At 41.5% G+C, this 18,954-nt stretch overlaps 1 protein-coding gene across 3 annotated transcripts in view; it reads left to right on the top strand.

The window, feature by feature from the left end:
- Positions 1-18,954, top strand: part of phkb (phosphorylase kinase, beta) — a 258,511-nt gene that overhangs the window by 221,954 nt on the left and 17,603 nt on the right. For 2 of the 3 annotated variants that reach the window (XM_067997926.1, XM_067997928.1), the window contains 2 exons: positions 2,194-2,284; positions 14,143-14,345. In XM_067997926.1, coding sequence (XP_067854027.1) covers positions 2,194-2,284; positions 14,143-14,345 — 294 coding nt within the window. Of the gene's footprint in view, positions 1-2,193; positions 2,285-11,234; positions 11,326-14,142; positions 14,346-18,954 lie in introns of all 3 variants that reach the window. The other variant, XM_067997927.1, reaches the window with a different exon arrangement.

Here is an 18,954-nt window from a genome sequence, read left to right as displayed (position 1 = left end):
CCTATTTCCCTTATTACAAATCTTTTACACTAGCCTTAACAAACTGCTTCTGAAAATCCATAAAGCTAGCATCCACTACATTCTTTTTATCTATAGACTAGATTCCCTCAAAAAATTCAGTTAAATTGGACAAGCATGACCTGCCCATTACAAATCCACATTGACACTCCCTGATTCGCCCATACCTTTCTAAATAGTCATTAATTTCATCTCATCTTATGCACGATCCATAGACGTTTACCGACAAATGAGGTCAGACTTGCCTATAACTTCCTGTCTATCCCTTTCCACTTTCTTGAACAGCAGTGTAACATTTGCTCTCCTCCAGTCCTTTGCCATTTCCAATTCCCATTTCCAGAGATTTAAAAAAAATTCTGGAGTACTCACTATCTGGGCCTGATGATTTTTCCAATTTTACTCCCATTCATTTTTATAATATAGTGGCCTTTTGAATATTTTTCTCCAGTAGTGACTCCTCCTTACTCTTACAGTCCCACTTTCATCTTCCTCTGTAAAATTGGAAGTAAAATATTTATTAAACATCTTCACCTTTCCCTCAGTCTCAAGTATAAGGTGGCCCCTTTGTTTCTAAATGGCCACATCCCTTTAACTATCTTCACGTTTTTTGCTTATAAAATCCCTCACTTTTGCCTTACATTAACTACCTCAAAATTATATGAGGACAGCAAAAGGGGAATTAAGAATTCACACTTCTTGATTTTCCACAGTAACATATAATGCAGTCAGTCCATCTGGGATCACTTTCAAAATCACATTGGCTTCATAATTTCCATAACTATTTTCACCAGTGCTAGTTGTCTGGCATTGATAGTCATTCCTCTTAGCCTTCTTAATTCCATTTTTTGCTATCCTCATATAATTTTTATATTTTTCACAGTTTTCCTCTGTATTAACTCTCCTATAATTAGCATATGCCTCTCTTTTAAATTTTATTTTTGCTCTAATCACTCCATTCATTGATCCCTGCCTTTTACGTATCCCCTTACTCCTAGTAAGAATGTGTTTAATCTGTGCCGTATCCATCTTGTATTTAAATATTTCCCACTGCAGGCCTGCTGTTCTGTCATTTTTTTGATGAGTGTTTGAACTGACGATGCCTCTTTAAAGTATGGTTAATTTTCAACTTCCACCTTTTTTCTGTATATTGTATTTATGTTGAATTTTTTAAAAAGCTCTTTTTTTTGATTTAACGGTGGGTGATGAATACATCAGAAGTGACTGTCAGGAGTTACTGCTTCAACAGTTTTAGGACTCCAAAGTAAAATCATTGGATATAATTTATTAATCAAGGGCTTCAGCTATGTCCGTTTATGACTGTTAATTAAACTCCCTCATATTGTTTGGGGCAGTAACTCCTCTAATCTTGTACCCTGGATAACAAGTAAAATGAATCTTAGAAAGAATAAGAGGTATGAGGAGATTATGGATATCCTTAAGGGAAATCACTTATATACAAGTTAGGTGGAGTGCAAGAGATAATTTGGGTAGAAATATAATGGGGATCAGCAAATAAACAAGCGTGTGAAATGAATGAATAATGGCTGGACATATTCTCAATCCAATCAGTATGGTTTAGTTATTTCAGCTTATCACTACTGCAAAGGCTGCCGACCGGATTTCTGCAGTTGAGGACTGAATGTGTTCAGCATTTACCTCTGTATTTGGGACAAATGGTTGATGTCAGGGGAGCATTTTTGGCCACTTCTTTCATGTCTTTGGTGGATCTGATGGCTGATATTGCAGTTGTGTGTGAGAGAGCTGTTAAGCAGCAGATCAGCTGATAAATCAGCAGTTGCAGTGCCAACTGATCTTCCGACAGGAGCAACGGAGGTAAGTGCTGTTGGAGAGGACTTAGTTGACTCTCCATTATCTTTTTTGGCTGGGGGGGGGGGTTGGTGAAGGTTCCTCTCCATTATGGCATATAATCGAAGTTTGATTGTAATCCCTAACTTGTTTGGCTATGTTTTGTGTATATGTAGTCCTCTTTACTAATATTGCTTTATTATTGTGTCATGATAGAAATGTTACGGTTATTAAATTGAAATGGTTTGCAATTTATAAAATTTAGACGTTTAGCACTTTACAAACCAATGTGACAGTAGTATGTTTAGAAATCTGATTGACTTTCTTTGCAACTCCTACGTCCTTATAATCATTATGCAATATATTTAGGTTGACTGTACGTTACAGTGCTGCACTTTTAGAGCTGATTGCTGCCTCAATAGCCCCACATATTACCACAATGCTGGTACATGGGAAGCAGGTAATTAGGACAGCTGTATGAGATTTGGTGCCGTCTTTAGTGTGTAATAGTACCACCCAAATTTATTTAATGAATGTCTTGCACTGCATAATTGTGTTTTAATGCTTCCCTAGCAACCACCAGCGAAAATTTCCATTCTGTTTACTTATAAATGGTTTCTTACTACCTTTGTGCTAGATGCTGAGCATGCATTTGATTAATTTAACTGGGTGGCTAGCTATGCTTTTGCTGAGCAACCGAAGCTTTCCATTTAATAAGTTTCTTATTTTAAATGAATAAACATCAATTGTAGATTTTCTTAGTTATGCTTGAATGCATCCAGTTGTGGTTCTCGTATGTTTTTGTCATGCATATCTTTTAGCTGTGGTTGTAAAGCATTTTTCGCCAATGCCTTGCATTCATCATATCTTGACATCTTTGTTCCATAGCATTCTCACATCTCAAATCTCACCATGTACAAGTTGGCATTTTTGACACAAAGCATGCTTTGCATAAAGTCATTATTGCATGTATTTCGTATGACACATCATTTAAATATTTTGGAATTTAACTTTCTACCAATGTTATGTAGAAAAAATGATGACCGTTGTTGAAGTTTTGTTTTATCTTTGCAGTGGTGACAACTTAAAATGTATTTGTCCTAATCTGTATAAGATGTTGTCCACTTACCTGAGCAAAGAACGATTAATTATTTTTAACCTTTCTAGTTAACTTGGATTTTTTTTTGCTGCGTGCTTTACCTGTCTTTCCCTCTTTAAATCTCCTGTTGCTGCCTCCCATTAATATGCTTCCTTCTCCTTAGAGCAGGGTTGTCAAACATACAGCCCGCGGAGCTGTTCCATCTGGCCTACGGTTTGCTGTGGCGAGTCTCCTAGGCGCTGCTTCTTACAGCCCGGGAGACCTGCGACTTTAAACTTTGCACCACAATAGTGCTCCTCCCCCACTCCATGACGTCGGTGCCCCCTCCACACGTCAGCAAAGAGATGCAGCCCCCCCTCAGGAGTGACTGGAAATGGGACCGCGTGTGGAGGGGAGAGAGAGAGAGAGAGACAGGGACGAGGTGAGGTTGGGCTGGGTGAACAGGGACTAGAGGGTGAGAGATTGAGACTTGGGGAGAGGGGGCGGCAAATTGGAATTGAGGGAGGGGGGCGGTTGGTGAGATAGGGAGGGGGGTTCGGGAGATTGGGACAGGATGAGGGCGATAGAGGGTGACTGGGGGTTGGGGAAGAGAGGCTCAGTGAATAGGGAATAGGAGTTGAGGATGGGGGCTCAGGGGAGAGAGTGGAGCTAAGGAATGGAGGTTGAGAGAGTGCGGCTCGGGTGGGGTGAGAGCTGGGGACTGGGGGCAATGGAGTGGAGTTGTGTGGGTATAGTGCCCAGCATTTCCTGTAGAGCTGGGAGCAACAGCAACATGGTGAGTGGGAACAGCGTTGAGATAGGAGCAGCCAGTAAAGAAGGGGTGAGTGTAACCTCAGGACTTTACTGTGGGTAAATAGTGAAAGATTGTTTCCACTGGAGGGCGAATGGGGAACAAGGAGATGGAGATCACTGTGCACGGAGAGCTACACTCTCTGATTTTACATCACAGGCTCCAATACATGGAGGAGTGAGATGACACATGAAGGGATGATTACGGGACAGTGACGGCCCACGGAAGTGCTGTGGAACTGCGTGGGGCACTCCTGCTCCTCCACGCTGTACAGAAGGGGAAGTTTAAAAAAAGCTTTTGCTACTATTTTAGTTTCGGCCACTGTAGAACTGGAAAAACTAGTTGGAGGTTGCACAGCACATGCTCCCTAGTTTTTTCACGTTTTTTTTGAAGCAGGCACAGGACCCTTCTTTGTGTATTTAAATTGATCAGGCAGCCGCTAGATATGCCTATAAACAGTGAGGACCAATAGGTTTTTGTACAAATGAGATTTAATCTGCTGGTGTGTAGATTAGGTGTAGGACACCCAGAAATTGATATACATTGCGTATGTTTTACACCTTAAGGGGGCAAAACGCATACTAATTTCTACCCCACTGTGTCCAAATAACTTTTGCTGAATGTGGCCCAAGCCAAGAGTGCCATGATGTCGGATCAGGCCCACCGTGTAAATCGAGTTTGGTACCCCTGCCTTAGAGAGTGGGCTAATCTGAATTGGAGTCCCTCTGTGGCCCTATCACTGTTCTGTAATAAACCAATGGGAGTAATTTTTTTGTGTGGTTGGATTGGCTCTGTCGGGCCCCCTCCCCTCCATCCAGAGATTGAGTGCCTTGGTACGGAACGATTCACTAATATCCTGGCTGAGAACTGGCATGTTGCCCAATCAGAGGGTGCAACTTAGAATGAGGCTTGGACCTGGAAATCTAAGTTGTGCCCCCCCTATGGTTGGATATCCATTCACTTTTCTACTAATATGATGTATATTGTTATTCATATCTTTATTATACAAGACAGCCCTTTGGAAATAAAGTAAGTACTTTAGGTCTAGCAGGTTTAAAGCTTGTAGGAAACAATCTCCAGAAGTACTTTTCTTGATCCACATGCAACGAAACGGAATGTGTTTCACTCTGCACCTCATCAATAGTTAATTCTGAAAAGTTTGGCAAAGTTTGTTAATGAAAGGAGGGGCAGCTCTGCACTGTTGAATGTGCCATTAGTTCACACTGAGATGTATACTGGGTGTACAGGACCAGATACATACATTGTTGCCTTTTTGCAGTGCTGTTCTAGTTTGTACTGTATTGAAGGTAGTTTGTTTTGCCACCGGAATGTTGAATAAGTTGCATGAGGAAAGATATGTCGTGTGCCCAAACATTGAATGTACTGTCGCATTGTATTGCACCAGTTGACAAAACAAATCGTGATCACACACTTTTTTAAACTTACCTTTAGTTGGCAGATACCAGCCCCACTCATCGATAGCTACTTTTGTAATGGGGTCCTTCAATGGGTGTTAGGCCCCTCATTAACATATTCAAGAGGCCTAACTCCTGTTTTAGGCCAGGACACCAAAAAGGGCCCTACAAATTTAGCAGTGGGAAAAACGCCTGTGCAGATTGGGTGCAGGCTGTCCCACTACTAAATTGGTATGCTTTTTGCTGTTTTACACCCGAGAAAACAAGCGCAACACGTACCAGTTTCCGCCCACCCACCTCCAACCCATTTCCTTCTGGCTATCTTTAACTTCTTTCTTGTATTTTTTTCTAATTTTTTTGTCACTTTTTTGCACTGTTTGCTTTTTTTTATTATTTTTGGTTTTCTTTTCTGAATCATAATTATTTTCTCTCTGTTTCTTTCATGTAGTTTTCACTCTACGGTTATTTTTATTTTCTACTTTTTCTCTTTGTCGTTTCCCACATTTCCTAATTTACAACAGCTTGCATTTATATAACACCTTTAATGTAGAAACATGTCCTAAAGTGCTTCACAGAGGTGCAATCAGACAAAAATGAACACTGAGCCAAAGGAGATATTAGAAGGTAGACATTAAGAAGGGTCTTAAAGGAGGGGAGGGAGGTGGAGAGATTTAGGCAGAGAATTCCAGAGTGTGGGGCTTAAACCACTGAAGGCACAGCCGCCAATAGTGGGGTGAAGGAAGGGGATAATGCACAAGAGGTCAAAATCAGAAGAACGAAGAGTTCTGGGGACGAGGGGAGGGGGTGGGGGGGCTGGATGGTGGTACATAGTGCTGCAAGAATATACAGAGATGAGGAAGGGCAAGGTCATGAAAGGATTTAAACACAACAACTTGCATTTATATAGCGCCTTTAACATAGTAAACCGACTCAAGGCACTTCACAGGAGTGTTATCAAGCAAAATTTGACACCGAGCCACATAAGGAGGCATTAGGACAGGCTTGGTGAAAGAGGTAGGTTTTAAGGAGCATCTTGAAGGAGGAGAGAGGCGGAGAGGTTTAGGGAGGGAATTCCAGAGCTTAGGACCCAGGCAGCTGAAGGCGCAGCTGCCAATGGTGGAGCGATTAAAATCCAGGATGTTCATGAGGCAAGAATTGGAGGAGCGCAGAGATCTCGGAGGGTTGTAGGGCTGGAGGAGGTTACAGAGATAGGGAGGGGCGAGGCTATGGAGGGATTTGAAAACAAGGATGAGAATTTTAAAACCGAGGCGTTCCCAGACCGGGAGCCAATGTAGGTCAGCGAGCACCGGGGTGATGGGTGAATGGGACTTGGTGCGAGTTAGGAGCCAACTAGGAGAGCATTGGAATAGTCCAGTCTAGAGGTAACAAAGGCATGAATGAGGATTTCAGCAGCAGATGAGCTGAGGCAGGGGCTGAGGCGCGCGATGTTACGGAGGTGGAAGTAGGTGGTCTTGGTGATGGAGCGGATACGTGGTCCGAAGCTCATCTCAGGGTCAAATAGGACGCCAAGGTAGCGAACAGTCTGGTTCAGCCTCAGACAGTGGCCAGGGAGAGGGCTAGAGTCAGTGGCTAGGGAACAAATTTTGTGGCAGGGACCAAAGACAATGGTTTCGGTCTTCCCAATATTAAATTGGAGGAAGTTTTTGCTCGTCCAGTCGGACAAGCAGTGTGACAAATGAGAGACAGTGGAGGGGTCGAGGGAGGTGGTTGTGAGGTAGAGCTGGGTGTCGTCAGCGTACATGTGGAATCTGACGTGTTTTTGGATGATGTTGCCCAGGGGCAGCATGTAGATGAGAAATAGGAGGAAGCCAAGGATAGGTCCTTGGGGGGACTCCAGAGGTAACGGTGCTTGAGCAGGAAGAGAAGCCGTTGCAGGTGATCCTCTGGCCACGACTGGATAGATAAGAATGGAACCAGGCACGTGCAGCCCCACCCACAAGGATGAGAATTTTAAATTGGAGGTGTTGGTCAACCAGGAACCAGTGCAAGTTGCAAGGACATGGATGATGGGTGAGTGGGACTTGGTGCAGGATAGGATACGAGGTTCCTAAAACAATTTCTGAACAATCAGGATGTATAGGATGGTGGAAGCAGGAAGGTTGCAGAGGAAATGTAGACAGTACTAGAGGTTTGATCGAGCTTTCCCACAATTCTACTATCAATGTGGGAATATTTATAATACATGGGCCAATTTTTGCTTGTGACTATTGGTAGAAGATTCACTGCAGGTGTACCATTATTTTTGGTATTTTCTCCTTCCAGATGGAAGAACGGGAGATCATATTTAAAAATGACAATTCCTAGCAAGTTGTCTTTACACATGATGGTGGCTTACATGTTATTCCCACTGCTGCTGTATAGCTGGATTCTTGTACAATGCAATAAGGGTTTCAATAAAGCTTTTTTAGTGAAGAGGGGAATTATGCTGCCATGTTCATCTTGGGTCTTGACATACTGAATGCAAATTTCTTAACTTCGAGACCTCACTAGAGGGATCCAGGGAGCGTATGGTGGAAATTCATTTTGGCCCATTTTCTGGTCTAAAATAGGCAGCCACTCTAGAAGCCGGAGGCCCAGGACGCACCTGAAATTGGGCCTCATCTGCATATTGTCAGCGAGCTGCGGTTCTACAAGGACCAAGTTAGGCCGACCTTCAGGTGGGTCCTGGGAAGGTGGGGAGGGGAGCTATCAGGCGAGGGTCAGCAATGATCTTCGGGACTGCTATGGAGTCGGGAGGAGAACTCCTGCTCCTCCTGACTCCACATTCAGGTAAGTATTTTTTTTAAAAAGAACTTACCTTTTGATGGCGCCTCCAGCAGTCCCTATAAGGACTGCTGATTAGGCCGCATGTAAACATGGTTATCCTGAAAGCAGCACGCCCAATGCCAGCTGCATTCAGGGCAGCCCAGTTTCAGGAAGGGGGGGCTCAAACAGGCGTTAGGCCAACCATTTGCATCTACAAAAGGCCCGATGTCTATTTCAGGCACAGTCCTTGGACGCCTAGACTGGAGACTTTACCAATATGACGAGCGGAGTACTTCCGGCACAGTATGTGTGCACACATGCCACCCGCTAGATATGCTTAAGTGCCAGTTTTATGCCTGTAAAATGAGTGACATCAACATTTCTGGGCCCTTGTTCTTAGCTGCAGCAGTGAAGATAAGACCATCTCCAGTCTTTTTTCCACCATTAGTAAAAATGGAAAATCGTATTACACCAAACCAGCTCACCTTGGCTCCAATACCTTTACATATTCTACAAAAAATAGGAGAAAGGAATAATTAAACAATTGGCAGTAATTTGAATATATTGTTGATATTGAACATAAAGTAAGTACCACTGGAAAGCAGGAATTTCATGCACTTCCAAATTGGAGCTTTCAAGACTGAGATAGATTGATTTTTGTTAGGTAAGGGTATCAAGGGGTGTGGAGAAAAGACAGATAAATGGAGTTCATTGAATTAGATCAGCCTTGATCTAATTCAATGGCGGAACAGGCTCAAGGGGCTGAATGGCCTACTCCTGTTCCTAATGTTCCTAGTAGATGTGATTGTGGAATTATGTTATATTAAACACAGGTGTGCTTTTAAATCTTACAGCAAGGGTGAAGGTACAAAAATAGGAAATATCAGTTGTTTAAAAAGTAATTATTACAAAGTGAGAATATTGAATTTGTAAAATATTTCTAATGGACATTTCAAAATTGTCTCATTAAAATCTCTTCATCGACATACAACAAAGGATATTGCATTCACATGAGTTGCAGGTAACTGTAGACAGCTTTTTAGGTGTATGCTGAATATTGTTGTGGTTTTGCTTTCTATTTGGAAGTCTGGAAGCATTTAAAAAATATATAAATGTTGAAATGTATTTTTTGCTGAATTTAAGGTGAAATAAAAATCTATGCTTACTGGTGCATCTCCCTGGCCTTACTTGTAGGACCTTAGACTGAAGCGAGTTGTGGGAGCGGTGACTTCAAGCAGATGCTGCAGGTCAGGGCCAAGTCTGGGCTATAAGTCTGGCCGAGACTGGTCTATAAGTCCAGCAGAGTCAGATCTGGGGTCAGTGGTTCAGGCGAGAATGGCCTACTCCTGTTCCTAAGAATCACAGGTAGAAGCCAGACTGTGGATTGGGTGGTAAGGAGAATGAGGTTTCAAACTCGAGAGCAACAGCGAGTAACAACTGTAAATCAGGGCCCATAGTTCCCTGGCTTTGCCATTGAGGGTCTCTCGTGGTTGAAGTTTGCAAGATGATAGTCATCCTTTTGGCTGAGTTCCACCCAGCTTCTAGAATTTATTTATGTGTTTATAGACGAATGGTATTGGTCACTTAATTTAGCGGTCTGAAAATTCAGAAAGAAAAGAGAGAAAACTAATCAATCAGAAAATAGGAAAACACAGACACTACACATTTCATCAAAAAGGAAAAAAGTAGAGCCATAGGCAAAAATTATTATATATGTATATAAAACCATTGGCCAAATTTTACTAATTTGCTCTCCTGGTATGAAGCATCACGCCAGCATTATATGTTGGGAATTCAAGTGCAGAGGTCAGCAGCCCTGCAGGATTTTCCACTCACATAAAATCCTGCAATGCCCACTAACCTCCAATACATGTTGGTGTGCAAATTGGTAAAATGTGCTATTATATTTTTAACATTGTTTTGTTTCCTGATTCCCCTCCATTTTGGGAGGGGGTGCTATAAGAAAATCAGAAGATAAGACTAAAGTATATTAACCAACTAGTGAGAAAAGCACTGTAGGAGGCAGCAATTTTGCATGTGCCTTTTAATCTTTTCAACTCCTTTGCTACTATTGGCTTCTTGCACTCCAAGCAGACCTTTTAGTTAGTTGAATAGCTACACAGCTGTACACTGATGCCAATATGGTATGTATGATCAATAATAAGGAGATAGGGAATTGTGGGACAACCAAGGCTTGGCTGCTTTTATATATTTTTTATCACAAAAGAGAAATCATTGAGTCTACAACGGAACAGTTTCAAATATCAATAATGGCGGTTGAAATGTCAGTAGTTAATGAAGCTGAAACTTGCAGCTATAATGATGTAAATGCAAATCTTCACATATAGAACCAAAGAGTCACTCTTGCTTTGTTTTGTGTACCTTGTCAGTGTCTTTAAGTAGAGTAGTCTAAGGCCTTGACTGCAAATTTCTGTTACTTTCGTAGAAAATAAGCTGTTATTTGCATATCATTCCACACATTATTTTAGTGGTTATCATAGTTATGCCATGTGTGTACATTTTCTACTCTTAAGGAAATTGTCTGTGCCCACCACTAATAATTAAGCTGACATTTTGATATACTTGGTTGCTGTACTTAGCATCTTTTTTGAGGTATTTTCCTACCCTTGATAAGAAATTTAGAGTTGAAGTTCCAATTTCTAGTGATGACAGGTTCTCCATTTATTAGATAACCCTTTGGAGAAATATGTAGCATTCTTGGCTCCGTTCTGATATAGATCGAAATAAAATAGATTTACAGAAACTCATGCAGACAGATAGACACTTCTTGGATGTCATGAATGCAGTAGATGATTGATACCTCTTCTGTGGATAAGGAAATTTGGATCTCTTGGGCATTTGGTTATTATTGAGTGTCTGAAACCATGGGGGTGATTTTAAACCCCAAGAATGGGTGTGTTGGGGGCGGGTGGGAGTTGAAAACAGTTGTTTTTTGGGTCACGACCGCAATCCAGCTTTATTTCCGGGTTTAACGTCGGCGGGGAAAAGTACAGGCTTCCCACTGGGAATGCCAAGTCCAAAGATTTTGCAGTTGCGACCCAAAAAAACAACTGATTTCAACTCCCACCCGCCCCTAACCCACCCGTTCTTGGAGTTTAAAATCATCCCCTATGACCCTGTTTACTCTTTTCAGTCCAGAATGGACATTAGTATTTAATTTCTGTTTATTCATTCACAGCTGTTTTAACAGTTTCTGTGCTATGAGAATTTTTTTCTTGCCTCATGAAATATACGTTTGAATACTGTAGGGTTAGTTGGCTTTACTTTAAATTATTTTATACAGCTAATATCTAGTAGAATTATGTTTTTTGTTTACCAGGTCTATTGTACGCTTCACAGCAAGTATTTTAGGTAAACAAGTGGACAGCCTTGCTCCATCAATTACTAGGGTTTTAGTTCAGGGTAAGCAAGTAAGTATACACCTTACTCAACAGTATAACCGTTCTTTTGTAAATTTTCTTTGTTTATTCCATATTGCTGTTAATTTTGCAATTATTTAATGAACCAATTTTTTGTTATGCTTTACATATCATGGGTAAATCATGCAAAATAACAAGATATTTCCAAATTAGAACCACCAATTATTCCTTTCCAAAGCCATGAAAGGAGTGCTCATAGAAATGGCAGTCAATGGCATGTCTCATTTTTGTTATGAGTTAAAGAAATCTTTTCTCCCGAACTTTAGAAAGAAAGAAATTGCATTTCACAGCCTGAGAATATCCCGAAGTGCTTCAGAGTCAATTATGTACTTTTTGAAGTAAAGTCATTGTTGTAATGTAGGGAAATGTGTCAGCCAACTTGTAGGCAGCAAGATCCCGAATCAGCAATGGGATAAATGATCAGATAATCTGTTTTGATGGTGTTGGTTGGAGGGATAAATGTTGGCCATGACTCCAGGCGAACTCCCCTGCTCTTCTTTGAATTGTGCCATGGGACCTTTTATGTCCACCTGAGAGGGCAGACAGGACCCCGGTTTAACATCTCATCCGAAAGACGGCACCTCTGACAGTACAGCACCACCTCAGTACAACAACAACCTGCATTTATATAGCGGCATTAATATAGTAAGACATCCTAAGGCACTTCACAGGAGCATTATCAAACAAAATTTGACACCGAGCCACATAAGGAGACATTAGGACAGGTGACGAAAAGCTTGGTCAAAGAGGTTGGTTTTAAAGAGCATCTTAAAGGAGGAGAGAGAGGTGGAGAGGTTTAGGGAGGAAATTCCAGAACTTAGGGCTTAGGCAGCTGAAGGCACGGCCACCACCGCACTAAAATGTCAGCCTAGATTATGTGCTAACAGGTGAGAGTCCTACCACTGAGCCAAGGCGGACAGATCTTTTTCAACCTGCGGACCAGATAATTAGTTTGTTCAATTAGTGTTATTGGGCGTCTCACGTTAAAGAAGAAATTTATTAAAATCATATACACGAATCGCAAGAGTAAACACAAACATTATACCAAATAGTGAGTTATACAAGCCTATTATGAATTTCTGAAAATACTCGTATTTGCCCCCCCCCCCCCCCCAACTTGTCCCCATTTTCCTAAGATGCTATTTAGTTCCAACATATGATTGTCTACCCTTCTCTTGCCTGCCTTGGCATTTGATTAGTGCCCAGAACCTTTAGGAGGACAACTGCCTCTTTTATTTTTATATTTTCCGGTGAATTTTGGAGTCATCCGGATTAGGGATGTCAGTGCTGATGAATGGTATGCTTTTACAATTTCTTAAGTAGTCATCATTTCCTGCCCGACGTTCTCTGCCTAAAAGATCAGCTGTGAAAACCCCATAGTCTGAAATGTTTCTGTCACCCCTTCATGGATGATGATTCTTTCTACATGCTTAAGACAAACATACGTACTATTGGGATGTTTTGTGGTCAATTCCACACATCATATGAGTTCCCAGGGCCTATGTGCTTTTTTAGCCCCTTTGAATCAATTTTCCAATCAAGTGGAAAATTATGGGCAATTGCCTACCAGGAACTGGACCGAGTTTGACTGAACTCCATTTGGCTTAGATCCCACAGAGTGAGCAGAAAGTGGATATTTTCTTTTCAACCATGTGAACTGGACCCAGGCCCAGATTCCATTGATGAGAGCTCTGCGTTCTAACTCACTGGTGAAAGCTCCGTGTTCTAATTCACTGTGCCATGCTGTCACCCATTTGGAAAATGATCTTGATTTTGCTTAAATTATCCGTGATGTGTGGCTAACTTCATGCAAAGAATGATAAATAGGACTCCTGAAGCAAAGCATTTATCTTTCTTTGTGTATATGCCTGACTTGTTAAAACTCATTAATTTCGCAGAGGGTTTTTGTTTCACAATGCAGCTGGACTACTAAATAACAGCTGCTTTCATAAACACTGCCAATTTAATTAGATCATTAGGATTTACACTTTGTACAGATATTTTAAAAGGGATTTGGAGTCAGAATATATTCACATTTAAACAATTCATCTCCACTATATTAGAATACACAGACCATTTTCAGCTTTCACAAACATGTTCAAGTTTTGTTTTTAAATAATTTTTGTGTCTTTTGTCAATACACAGCTAAGTAACATATATTAGAAACAAAATGAATAGCTGTGAGGAAATTGATAAAGAATCCTGAGGAGACTTTTCATCATATTCAACCTGACATCTTGAGTGAATGGATGTTGTTGCATGGTCTGCTGCAGTGTGCTGCAAGCTTCTTATTAGCTATCTCTATTTAGCCTTCACCATAATTGAAATAGTTGTGTCAATTCACTTTCACACCCCAAACTGGAGCACAGTTTTTCAACAGTATAAAATAATTTGCAACCTTATTAACCCTTAAAAACTGACGGTGAGCAAACAATTTAGTATAGAGATAACCTTTTGCATGTTTAATGCTGCACTTTTAGTTTTTGTTGTGGTTGTGCTTGTAGCCTTTTATTGCTTAAAACTGATAAGACAGTCCTGGCTACATTTTATATATATATAGATATGTTACATGATTTTTATTAGTTAAAAATTGCTTAATCGTTTTTGAATTTGTTTCTAAAGTCAATGAGCAATTATAAATACATTTTTGAACAACCTTTTATATAGATCTACAAATATTACTGTACAAGATTTTTAAAAATATGGGTTATATCATTACATTCTAAAATAGGTTCATATTAATGGGCATACGTACTATGTGACTAGATACTTCATTCACAGTAAGTTTTCTTCACTGATATTTGCCAGGTGACTATAGGGGTGTTCGGCCATGAGGAGGAGGTGATTGCAAACCCCTTGTCTCCAGGGGAGATAAAGAACATCATTTACACTAAATGTGCCCGACATGATGAAAGGGAGGCAGTGCTTCAACAGGAACTTGTCATTCACATTGGTTGGCTTATTTCTAATTCTTCAGAACTCTTCCACGGCATGCTGAAATTTAGAATCGGGTATGTTAAATATCACGTATTATTTGGTTTTGAAGCAAATCGCTGTTGGGATATTGGTTCTTTGTTTATGACATTAGCACGCATGACATAAGAACATAAGAACATAAGAAATAGGAGCAGGATTAGGCCAATCGGCCCCTCGAGCCTGCTCCGCCATTCAATAAGATCATGGCTGATCTGATCCTAACCTCAAATCTAAATTCATGTCCAATTTCCTGCCCGCTCCCCGTAACCCCTAATCCCCTTTACTTTTAGGAAACTATCTATTTCTGTTTTAAATTTATTTAATGATGTAGCTTCCACAGCATCCTGGGCCAGCAAATTCCACAGACCTACTACCCTCTGAGTGAAGAAGTTTCTCCTCATCTCAGTTTTGAAAGAGCAGCCCCTTATTCTAAGATTATGCCCCCTCGTTCTAGTTTCACCCATCCTTGGGAACATCCTTACCGCATCCACCCGATCAAGCCCCTTCACAATCTTATATGTTTCAATAAGATCGCCTCTCATTCTTCTGAACTCCAATGAGTAGAGATGACAGTTGTGAGTGAAGCTAATTTAATTTTAAAATTAGACTTTCAATGATTCATGTGGACAGTCCTGGCTACATTATATAGATTATATTCTTTTTGAAGTGTGGTGTAAGAAGTTAGTTCACCTCTGCTAATGTATTCATGAATTCTTAAGTATCATTATGGACCAATTGATAAGGTTGGTGATCCTCACTTTCTGGGAGATCAAAGTCCTCCAAAAAATATTAGACTTTGAGATTGAGGGTGGGGGGAAACTTTAATCATTGTTACAAATGATATGTGCTTGGTTTGAGTTTTAAGTTTATTCAAATATTTATCCATTTCTCTTTTAAAAGCTGTTATGGGTATTGCTTTGACCACTGTTTCCGATAGGTTATGGAATGCTCCAACAAACCTCTGTTTTAAAAAAAAATCCTAACCTCACCCTTCATTCTTTTGGAGATAATCTTAGATTTATGCCCACTACTTACAGATGCACCGAGCAGTAGAAATAGTTTTTCCCTACTAATCTTATCAAAACCCTTCAGAATTTTGAACATCTCCATTGATCGACTCTTTACTTTCTCTGTTCTAATGAAAAGAGCCCCAGCTTCTTTAGCCTCTCTTCATAAGCCTCTCATTGCTGATACCATCTCAGTGAATCTCTTCTGCACTCGCTACATGGCCTTGACAATTTCATAGAATCAGAAAATTTACGGCACAGAAGGAGGCCATTCGGCCCATCGTGTCCGCGCCGGCTGAGAAACAAGCCATCCAGCCTAATCCCACTTTCCCGCATTTGGTCCGTAGCCCTGCAGGTCACGGCTCGTCAGGTCCATATCCAGGTATTTTTTTTAATGAGTTGAGGGTTTTTGTTTCTGCCACCCATTGAGTTCCAGACACCCACCACCCTCTAGGTGAAAAATTTTTTCCTCATTTCCACTCAAATCCTTCTACCAATCACTTTAAATCTATGCCCCCTGGTTATTGACCCCTCCGCTAAGGGAAATAGGTCCTTCCTATCCACTCTTTCTAGGCCCCTCATAATTTTGTACACCTCAATCGAATCACCACTCAGCCTCCTCTGTTCCAAGGAAAACAACCCCAGCCTATCCAATCTGTCATCATAGCTAAAATTATCCAGTCCTAGCAACATCCTCGTAAATCTCCTCTGCACCCTCTCTAGTGTAATTACATCCTTCCTGTAATGTGGTGACCAGAACTGTGCGCGGTACTCAAGCTGTGGCCTAACTAGTGTTTTATACAGTTCCAGCATAACATCCCTGCTTTTATGTTCTATGCCTCGGGTAATAAAGGAAAGCAATTCCGTATGCCTTCTTAACCACCTTATCTACCTATCCTTCTACCTTCAGGGATCTGTGGACATGTACTCCAAGGTCCCTCACTTCCTCTACATCTCTCAGTATCCTCCCATTTATTGTGTATTCCCTTGCCTTGTTTGCTCTCCCCAAATGCATTACCTCACACTTCTCTGGATTGAACTCCATTTGCCACTTTTCTGCCTATCTGACCAGTCCATTGATATCTTCCTGCAGGCTACAGCTTTCCTCCTCATTATCAACCACACGGCCCACCTTTGTGTCATCCGCAAATTTCTTAATCATGCCCCCTGGTAATGTATACCACAAAAAGCAAAGGACCTAGTACCAAGCCCTGAGCTGCCACTGAGCCAATTTTGGATCCAATTTACCACATTCCCTTGGATCCCATGGGCCTTTACTTTTTTGACCAATGTACCATGTGGGAATCTTGGCAAAAGCCTTGCTAAAATCCATGTAGACTACATCAATTGCGCAACTCTTATCGATCCTCCATGTCATCTCGAAAAATTCAATCAAGTTAGTCAGACACGACCTCCCCTTAACAAATCTGTGCTGACTGTCCTTGATTAGTCCATGCCTTTCTAAGTGACAGTTTATCCTGTCCCTCAGAATTTCCTTAAAGTAGGGCGATCAAAACTGAACAAAGTATTCTAACTCCAGCCTAACGAATGATTTGTAAAGGTTTATTACGTTGCTTTTGTACTCAATGCCCCTATTTATAATTACTAAGATCCCATATAATTCCTTTACTGCTTTATCAACTTGTCCATGTACTTTTAAAGATTATTGTATCTGAACTCCTAACTCTCTCTGGTCCTCGACTTCCTTTAGGCTCCAAATTTATAAATGCAAGTTCATTCCTTCTTCACCCTTTATTTCCTAGAATTGGATCCTGTACTGTCTTTCCTTGGATTAAAAATAGCTTCATGTTGTCTGCATATGGTCAATAATCACACCAAATCCTTTCCTTTTTAGCATTTTAGAAGCTTATTTAAATACAGCATTCACTCAGACCTAATTGAGAGATGTCATACATACTTGATCAGACAAGTAGCATCAATTTAGCAAATTAGACAATGAATCAGGGATCACAAACTGAGGAAAATGAGTAACCAGACAAAGCTTGACATGGTATTTTTTCCTGTTAAGTGAACTCAACTTTAGCTTTTGAAGTTGAGCATCAATCTATTTGCTGATCAGAGCACTCAAATTATTTTGCAGTATATTTAGTATATTTTATTTGTTAATTACAGAGTCAGTTGGGTGAAAATAATGTCTACATTTCATTATGGTGATGGACTTTGAATTTTGGAGGAACGCAGAGTTCTCGGATGGTTGTAAGGCTGGCGGAGGTTACAGAGATAGGGAGGAACGAGGCTGTGGAGCAATTGGAACACAAGCATGAGAATTTTAAATTCAAGGCATTGGTGGACCATGAGTACAGGGGTGAAGGGTGAATAGAACTTGGTGCAGGTTAGGATACGGGCAGCAGAGTTTTGGATGAGCTCGAGTTCATAGAGGGTGGAAGATGGGAGGCCAGCCAGGAGACCATTGGAATAGTCTAATCTGGAGGTAACAAAAGCATGGTCGAGGGTTTCAGAAGCTGATGGACTGAGGCGGGGCAGGGACAGGTGTTATTACGGAGGTGGAGGTTGGCAGTCTTAGTGATGGAGAGGATATGGGGTCGGAAGCTCAGGGTCAAATAGAACCCCAAGGTTGCAAGCAGTCTGGTTCAGCCTGTGACAGTGTCCAGGAAGGGGGATGGAATCAGTGGCTAGGGAATGGAGCTTGTGGCAGGGCCAAAGACAATGGCTTTGGTCTTACCAATGTTTAATTGGTGGAAATTTCTGCTCATCCAAGCAGCCTGACAACACAGGCAATGGAGGAGTCGAGAGAGGTGGTGGTGAGTTAGAGCTGGGTGTCGTTAGTGTACATTTGGAACCTGATGTTGTGTTTTCCGATGATACCACTGAGGGGCAACATGTAGTTGAGAAATAGGAGAGGGCCAAGTATAGATCCTTAAGGGACTCCAGAGGTAACGATGCAGGAGTGGAAGGAGAAGCCATTGCAAGAGATTCTCTACCTATGGCTGGATAGATAAGAATGAAAGCAGGCGAGGGCAGTCCCACTCAGCTGGACAATGGAGGAGAGGCATTGGAGGAGGATGGTTTGGTCAACCATGTCAAAGGTTGCACACAGGTCAAGAGGATGAGGAGGGATAGTGCCCCATGGTTACAGTCAAATAGGATGTCATTTGTGACTTTGATTAGGGCCATCTCAGTGCTGTGGCAGGGACGGAAACCTGATTGGAGAGGTTCAAACATGGAGTTGCAGGAAAGATGGGCACAGATTTGGGAAGCAACAACACGTTCAAGGACTTTGAAGAGGAAAGGGAGATTGGCGATGGAGCAATAGTGTGCAAGGACAGAGGGATCCAGGGTGGGTTTTTTGAGGAGTGTGGCGATGACAGCAGATTTGAAAGGGAGGGGGTCAGTACCAGAGGAGAGGAAACCATTTACAATATCAGCTAGCATGAGTGCCAGGAAGGGAAGTTGGGTGATAACCTGTTTAGTGGGAATAAGGTCAAGAGAGCAGGAGATGGGTCTTTTGGACTCAATGAGCTCAGAGAGGGCATGAGGGGAGATGGGAAACAAACTAGAGAAAGATGCAAGTTCAGGGGGGATCCTTGGGGGAAGTTTGGCTTGGTGGGCATGGGGAAGGGAGGGAAGTGGCAGAGTCAGCGGAACGGATGGTCTC

This window comes from Heptranchias perlo, chromosome 16 (assembly GCF_035084215.1).
Source record: "Heptranchias perlo isolate sHepPer1 chromosome 16, sHepPer1.hap1, whole genome shotgun sequence".
Lineage (NCBI taxonomy): Eukaryota > Metazoa > Chordata > Chondrichthyes > Hexanchiformes > Hexanchidae > Heptranchias > Heptranchias perlo.
This window is presented reverse-complemented; position numbering and strand designations above follow the sequence as displayed.